Source organism: Otolemur garnettii, unplaced genomic scaffold (genome assembly GCF_000181295.1).
Source record: "Otolemur garnettii isolate 467f Iridium unplaced genomic scaffold, OtoGar3 scaffold00047, whole genome shotgun sequence".
Taxonomy (NCBI): domain Eukaryota; kingdom Metazoa; phylum Chordata; class Mammalia; order Primates; family Galagidae; genus Otolemur; species Otolemur garnettii.
Genome location: NW_003852442.1, coordinates 9,347,984 through 9,355,543, shown reverse-complemented (window position 1 = coordinate 9,355,543; position 7,560 = coordinate 9,347,984). Strand labels below are relative to the sequence as shown.

The 7,560-nt window shown below is 56.1% G+C and overlaps 2 protein-coding genes across 2 annotated transcripts in view; one reads left to right on the top strand and one right to left on the bottom strand.

The window, feature by feature from the left end:
* The first annotated feature begins 144 nt into the window (after nucleotides 1–144).
* EXOSC6 (exosome component 6) lies at nucleotides 145–2,058 on the top strand. Its single transcript, XM_003791366.3, has one exon. It carries the CDS (start codon nucleotides 169–171, stop codon nucleotides 985–987), a length of 819 nt encoding a protein of 272 aa, XP_003791414.1. The 5' UTR covers nucleotides 145–168; the 3' UTR covers nucleotides 988–2,058.
* A 752-nt stretch (nucleotides 2,059–2,810) lies between these two features.
* LOC105887118 (RNA-binding Raly-like protein) overlaps nucleotides 2,811–7,560 on the bottom strand; it is a 13,195-nt gene continuing 8,445 nt past the window's right edge. The window contains exons 3-7 of the mRNA XM_012806106.2: nucleotides 5,441–5,491; nucleotides 5,236–5,360; nucleotides 5,037–5,150; nucleotides 4,525–4,664; nucleotides 2,811–3,469 (exon numbers count right to left, since the gene is read on the bottom strand). Of these exons, the coding sequence (XP_012661560.1) occupies nucleotides 3,431–3,469; nucleotides 4,525–4,664; nucleotides 5,037–5,150; nucleotides 5,236–5,360; nucleotides 5,441–5,491 (469 nt within the window). The 3' untranslated portion in view covers nucleotides 2,811–3,430. The remainder of the gene's footprint in view (nucleotides 3,470–4,524; nucleotides 4,665–5,036; nucleotides 5,151–5,235; nucleotides 5,361–5,440; nucleotides 5,492–7,560) is intronic.

Below are 7,560 nucleotides of genomic sequence, written 5' to 3'. Positions count from 1 at the left end.
TCGGCGGCACCGGTCGTCCTCCCTCCCACCAGGGGGCGTTGCAGCCCCGCCGCACCCGCCCGCCGCTATCCCGAAAGCTCTCGCGCGGGCGCGCGACTTCAACTGGCGGAAGTGCCTCCTCGCGAGACCGGTCAGCAAGCGGAAGCGGCTCGCACGCTGCGCGCCGCCATGCCCGGGGACCACCGTCGCATCCGCGGTCCCGAGGAGTCACAGCCGCCACAACTGTACGCAGCCGACGAGGACGAGGCACCCACCGCCCGCGACCCGACCCGGCTGCGGCCCGTGTACGCGCGCGCCGGGCTACTGAGCCAGGCTAAGGGCTCGGCCTACCTGGAGGCGGGAGGTACCAAGGTGCTGTGCGCTGTGTCGGGCCCGCGCCAGGCCGAGGGCGGCGAGCGGGGCGGTGGCCCAGCCGGAGCGGGCGGAGAGGCCCCGGCCGCATTGCGCGGCCGCCTGCTTTGCGACTTCCGCCGCGCGCCCTTCGCGGGCCGTCGGCGCCGTGCGCCCCCTGGAGGCTGTGAGGAGCGCGAGCTAGCGCTGGCGCTGCAGGAGGCGCTCGAGCCGGCCGTGCGCCTGGGCCGCTACCCGCGCGCGCAGCTCGAGGTGTCCGCGCTGCTGCTCGAGGACGGCGGCTCGGCGCTGGCCGCCGCGCTCACGGCCGCCGCGCTCGCCTTGGCCGATGCGGGTATTGAAATGTACGACCTAGTGGTGGGCTGTGGTCTCAGCCGCGCGCCAGGGCCCGCGCCCACGTGGCTCCTGGACCCCACGCGGCTCGAGGAGGAGCGCGCCGCTGCCAGCCTCACCGTGGCGCTCATGCCGGTGCTCAATCAAGTGGCCGGGCTGCTGGGCAGCGGGGAAGGCGGCCCGACCGAGAGCTGGGCCGAAGCGGTGCGCCTAGGTCTCGAGGGCTGCCAGCGTCTCTACCCGGTCCTGCAGCAGTGCCTAGTGCGGGCCGCCCGCCGGAGGGGCGCCGCCACCCCACCCTGAACCGCAAGTCGGAGCAGCGACGGAGGCCACCAAGGGACCGTGCAGCCACTGTCCTCAGGACTCGACCGTCTGTGTCCAGACTGCAAAGTTAGCTGGAGCACCGGAGAGGATTGGGGAGGCGCGCATAGAGCTGATGCACCAGGCAGCTGGTTGGAGCAGCGTTTTACAAACTTATATTAAAGGAACTTTTCCACTTGAGCTGGCTCCCAGCTACAGCACAGTTGAAGAAACCTGTGAATACAGACTGATTCCTAAGTTGAAAACAATTTCAGCTGGGTAACCTGAAAAATGAGACTTGGAGCTGTTGTGTAAGGGATGGACCCTCCACAGGCTAGCCAGTGACTCCAATATAACTGGGCTACTTTTGAGAGGATGGACAAGGGGGCTGTGCCTTCTCACTTATATTTGAACCAGAACAAAACCATTTCATACTTGAGAAATGTTTTCTGTTGTGGTTCTTCTTGGTACAGGATTCAAAAGATCATCTGAACTGGGATACTGCATGCTTGATCCCCTGGTGTCCAGTGCTGAAGACAGCACTGCCTTAAATATACCCAGTCCCTTAGGACAGCATAAGCAGTAAAGGTGGTTGAAATACTAAAGCAACTTTAGGGGTTGATGTGGGAAATGTACTTTGAAGGAGAAACTGCCCCTTCAGTAACAAAAAGAGTGAGGGATAGTTGTGTCCTCCAGTCCCTGGTTTAGTGCTAGGCAAGAACACAGCTCAGGGTTGGGTAGCTGGGAAGAGTTTTGTTTTGAGTGGAAACCAGATCCCATCCTTGGTGGTGTGCAGAGCAGCACAGCCAGAGGCTGCCTCTGCTGCTGGTAAGAAGTGGGGTCCTGGGCTGGTGTGGTCATCTGGTGCGTCTTGTCTAGTTTTGGCTCCGAAGAGCAAGGCCCTGAGCAGTGGGAGCTTGGGAGAGGGCAGATGAGCTGCTAGAGTGCAAGCTTCTGGGTACTGGAAATAAAGCCTGGCTATTTCCTAAGGCGGAGCTGGGCTGGGCACAGTGGCTCACATCTGTAATCCTAGCATTCTGGGAGGCCAAGGCAGGTGGATCGCCTGACCTTAGGAGTTTGAGACCAGCCTGAGCAAGAGTGAGACCCCATCTCTATTACAAATAGAAAAACTAGGTGGCTCCTGTAGCTCAGTGAGTAGGGCACCGGCCACATGCACTGAGGCTGGCTGGTTCAAACCCTGCCCAAGACTGCTACAATGACCACAACTGTAACAACAAAAAACAGCTGGGCGTTGTGCCCAGTGCCTGTAGTCCTAGCTACTTGGGAGGCTGAGGCAAAAGAATCACTTAAGCCAGAGTTTGAGCTTGCTGTGACACCAGGGCATTCTACCAGGGTGACAGCTTGAGACTATCTCAAAAAGAAAGAAACTAGCTGGGTGTGGTGGCAGGCACCTGTAGTCTCAGCTACTCTGTAGGCTGAGGCAAAGAGGATCACTTGAACTCAGGATTCTGAAGTTGCTGTGAGCTATCATGATGCCACAACACTCTACCGAGGGCAACAAAACAAAACTGTCTAAGTAAATAAAATTCCAGTAAGGCAGAGCTGGCCTGCCTGACTGACTGTAAGAATGTGGTCTTCTGTGTGTGGCTTTTTGCCTGTTTGTGCTCAAGGCTGACTTGGAGGAAGCCGGGTGAGACTGCCCTTCAGGAGACAAGACAGCCTGGTTTCCCTTGGCACTTCAGCTTGGTATGAGTTTCTAAACATATGTTCCAAGGGCCTGCTCAGCTTCTCTAGGATGTGCTGGCCAGGGAATACCCGAGAACTAAAACGAGATTGAGTTCTAGGACCACTCCAAGAACCCTGACTAGGAAAAAGAAATACAAGTTTTATTTTTTCCCTTCTGACATTTTTCTAGAGCAGGTTTGCAACCCCAGCCAGAGACAAGATAGAAACAGGATGTAAAAACAGTGCCCCTCTTGAAGGATGGCTTTCTGGAGTCGATGAGTCTGGAACCAAAAGTTAGGGGCACACGCTGAGGGCCTGCTAGCTTCTTGTCAGACGGAGGGCAATAGTAGACCAGGTGTACCTGTCAGCCAGCTGCTGATTGGTGGCACCTGGGGGGAGAACAGCTGAAGCCGTGTCTGTATTCAGACAGGGCTGAGGGTATCTCCTGAGCTCTCAGGGGGACCCTGTTGTCTATCTACCTCTTGTGAGGTGGTCCTGGCTTCATGAGCATGGTGAGCCGGTGCTGGGCAGTTCTAGGCTGCCTCCCTTCCACCCCTGCCAGCCCTAGGACTAACCTGGAAACAACCTCCAAAGAAGCTAAACCCACCACTAGTGAGGCTTTCCAATCGGCTGAGCCCAGCCCCCACCTCACTGCCCCAGCTATAGAGCAGGTATCTCAGGCTACATGGGTGCCACAAGACAAGGAAAGGAAGTACCCAAGAAAGCCTGGTGCTGATGAGGCTGGGGGGATTCCCACCTCCTATTGGCTGCCTTCCTGTTCCAGTGAGTGAATCTTCACCTGGAGGAAGAGAAATGGGAACAGTGGTGACACAGTTGGGGGCATCTGCCCACATGTGGTCTCCCCCTCTACCCCACCTGACCTGTTTCTCAAGAGCTTTAAGAGCTCAGGGCTACTCTAGATTCTTCTTAAAACCTGGGAACCTAGAATAACCATGCAGAAGAAAGCATTGTCTCCATCTAGCCCATTCTTCCCAGATGTTACAGATGTGACTTGGGCCCTAAGCTGCAGTGAGAGCCCTCCTGACCCCAGGAGCACTGGCCTTGTAGGGAGGGCCCCAGCAGCAATATGAGCTTGCCTCACCTCAGTGACTACCAGGAGGTGGAATAGATGGCATGGTGGGGTATATTCAGGTACTTTAATGCTGCATAAAGGGCTCTTGTGGGTTCCAGATTGGATTTTTTCCATCTAGGAAGGTCAGTGTGCCATAGGGTAGGGCTAGGAAGAGGGCAGAAGTGGTTTTTTCTTTCTTTCTTTTTTTTTTTTTTTTTAAAGAGTCCACTGTGTTGCCTTTGGTAGAGTGCTATGGTATCATCATAGCTCACAGTAACCTTGAACTTCTGGGCCCAAGTGATCCTCCTACCTCAGTTTTCCTATTTTTAGTACCGACAGGGTCTTGTACTTGCTCAGACTGGTCTTAAACTTCTGAGCTCAAGCAATCCACCTGCCCTAGCCTCCAAGAGTTCTAGAATTACAGGCATGAGCCACCACCCTAGCCTGAAGTGGGGGTTTTAGCAAGCTTACTAGTTGGGTCTCAAACAAAGGGCCTGGGGCCATAGGGCACATCTGTGACATTCCTCCTATAAAGATCCCCCCACCCTCCACTGCCTTTCAGCAGAATGTATTTCAGCCCAGAACTGACCCAACTGCCCAACAGCCCCTGGCACAGCTGAGCCCACCAGGCTGGAGTCAGGAGGGATGAGCAGGGCAAGACCCAGCCTTCCAGCATGCTCTCTGGCCCACCACTCTAGAGTCCTGAATGAGACCAAGTCCCTCCCTTACTCAAGGGAGGCCACAGGGATCCAAGCACATGTAAGGATGGAGATGATACTCACTGCCTTCTCTGCGCCTGGGCTTTCATTAGCACCATCTGCCTCTGGGTTGGCCCTCTGACCCCTGGGCTCCTGTGAGGGCTCAATGCTTCTGCTTGAGCCCTCACTACCAGGGCACCTATTCTCTTCACTGTCCTTTGTCCCTATATAGAGAGAGTTACCAGTTAACATCTAGGTTTGGAGGCCCCAGCTGACCCCAGAGAGGCCACTTGATGCCCAGTAATGACCTAGGGCATTCAGGGCTCAGGAGGACAGGAGGCAGATGGGCTAGAACATTCCACTCTGGCTCCAGATAACTGCTGAGTGAGCAGGGGTGATGAAACAACCCAAAAGCAACAAGGGTCCTCAAGCTACAAGAATAACTGGGGTAGGGGCTGTTACACTCCAGGGAGAGGGACCCCCTGAAAACAAGGAAAGTCCCAGGCAGGACCCTGGTTGCCCTGGTGTCTTCAAGAGTGGGAAAAGCTGAGGCCTACTAAGAGTGTGGCCTGGGCCAACACACTTGGGGAGCTGACCTGCCGGCTGGTCCCTCTGCCGGTCCATGCATTCCAGATGCTCCAGCAGGCTGTCCACCTGGGCTTTGATCTGGCTCAGCTCCCCTCTGATGGAGCGCAGTTCTTCAGGTCGGACTGCTGGGAGAGGGGCCAGGGTTGGTGCCCAGGCTGGGCAGTGGGGAGAGGACAGTGTTGCCTGAGTGTGTGCCCTCTAACTCACGCTTTATCTGTACAGGGGGTGGGCGGTTTTTCCTGGAGGCCCTGCTCTTGACCCCCGAGCGGGTCCTCCGGAGCTTGACAGGCACGCGATTGATCAGTGGGGGAATCCTGTGGTAATCATACACCCTGCAGGAACAGGAGATGGGGACTCAGGCCAACAGGCATCCCCCCCTCACCCAGAAGACCCAGAGGCAGAACCTACCCACCTGTAGGGAACATCTTCTCGGTACAGTTCATAGTTCAAGTCGTAGTTACTGCTAAAAAATAGGAGATAAATAAGAAGGGGTCACTGTCCAAGGTCAGAGTCTGCCTGGGCTACAGTTGAACTTGAGGAAACTGATGTATGCAGCTCTTGCTTAGAATGCCCAAGGTCACTTGGGAGACCACAGCAAACCAGCTTCCCGAGTTGGCCTCTGATAAGGGGTGTCTACCAGGTGGCTCCAGGTGGCAGGAAGGACACCCGCAGGCTTATAGCCACAGCTAAAGCCTGAGCCAACTAAGCCTCCCCTGCCTGAGCAGAGCACTGCTGATGTTCTGGATCTCAGCCTGGCAAAGGATGAAAGGGACAAGTTAAGTCAGAGCCAAAGCCTGGGTGGGGGTGTGAGAGCCCTTGATCCCTGCGTGGGAGTCTCCTGGATCGTGACCAGCACAGACAGGGCCAGCAGGCAGGGTTAGGGTTAGAGGAGTGGCCAGGCCCTTGGAGAGAGAATGAGGCTGAACAGTCCCAAGCTTACAGATAGGCCTCATTCCTTCCCACACACTAAGCACTCAGGGCTCTGGTGCCTGGAGGGGTGGGGGGATCTGTACAGAGGGACAACTGGGTCCCACCCTGGGCAGGAAGGCCCTATGAGGACACCACGGCAAAAGCTTCAAGTCCTGACTGGGGCTGGGGTAGGTAATGAGTTCAGGAAGGGGAGGAGCTACATGCAGGGGAAGGGGGAAGAGCAAATTTCTAAAACTTTATGGAAACAATTACCTATACCCCCAGCCCGCAGCCATCCCAGGAGAGGCAAGGCCTATGGAGATCCCTGGGGTGGAATGGAGGACATGGGGATGAGGCCCCTTCTTCTTTCATCTGGCAGGGTCCCCAAGCCTGCAGATGAGGTTTCCGGCCACTGCCCCCCAACACCCACTGCCACTTTCTGGCTTCAGGAGGTCTGAGCGAGGGCTGCTGCCAATTCCGTTCAGAAGAGGAGGAAAGAGATCAAGTAGGAGTGGTGAGGCCAGGTCCAGAATGAGGACTGGGGGATGGGGGTGGGTGGTGCTGGCAGGACAATTGTCCTGAGGGCTAGGCAAGACACAGCAGGGAGGACTGCTGTAAGGACAAAGCTTGAGGTGGTGGTGTGTTGCAGTGGAACAGGACTGCTGAAGAAGCAGTTCCCCTTGCAGGGCAGGAACCCTTAGCATGGCTGGGCAGAACCTGTGGGGCCACCAACTACCTGGGCTACTGGAGCCAAGGAATGGCTGCCATGGCATTGGTGGTTCGATGGTAGAATTCTCACCTGCCACGTAGGAGGCCCAGGTTTGATTCCTAGCCAATGCACAAGGGCAACTTTTTGTTCTTTGCCTTATTAGTATTTCCCATCTACAGATATCCAGACAAGCAAGGGCTGGGGGTGGACAGTCATCATGCGCTGCTGCAGTCGCCCACGCTGCAGGCAGGGATCCCTCCTAGCCTGAGGCTTCCCTGCCTCATCTGCCTTTGTCAGGGCTAAAGCCTTTTCTCCTCAAGGAAAGCAGCACAACTGCCCCCTGGCCTGGGCTACAAGTCCACACTTGTAACCATTAGCCCAGGGACACGTCCCCATGTCTTCTGCAAGTGTGGACTTCCCCCCAACACGCCCAGGGGAATGGCTGCGTGGGCAGAGGTCACACCACTTCAAGTGTCCTCAGACCCCAGCTGTGAAGCGAGAGGAGGGGACCTGTGTGGGCCAATCTTTCCACCACAGCCTTTCCCTCTACACTGAGAAATTCCATTCTGAAGCCTCAAATCTCAATTGGTTGGCCTGGGCTCAACCAATTCTCACAAGGGGTTACCCAACAGCTCAATGCCCATCACTGCTCCTTTCCCAGCTTATACCTACTCTATCTCAAGGGGCCAGAGCCACCACGGAGCCTCCTCCTCACTGTTGCCCATGGCCTTGGGGAAGCACTTGGTTGTCCTCACCAGAGTCCTCCCAGGACAACTGGATTTTTTTTTTTTTTTTTTTTTTTTGCAGTTTTTGACTGGGGCCAGGTTTAAACCTGCCACCTCTAGTATATGGGGCCAGTGCCCTGCTCCTTGAGCCACAGGTGCCACCCTGGACAACTGGATCTTAAAGAGGCG

Excerpts from the sequence above, each read along its gene's own strand:
- EXOSC6 (XM_003791366.3), top strand. The coding sequence starts at position 169 with ATGCCCGGGGACCACCGTCGCATCCGCGGTCCCGAGGAGTCACAGCCG.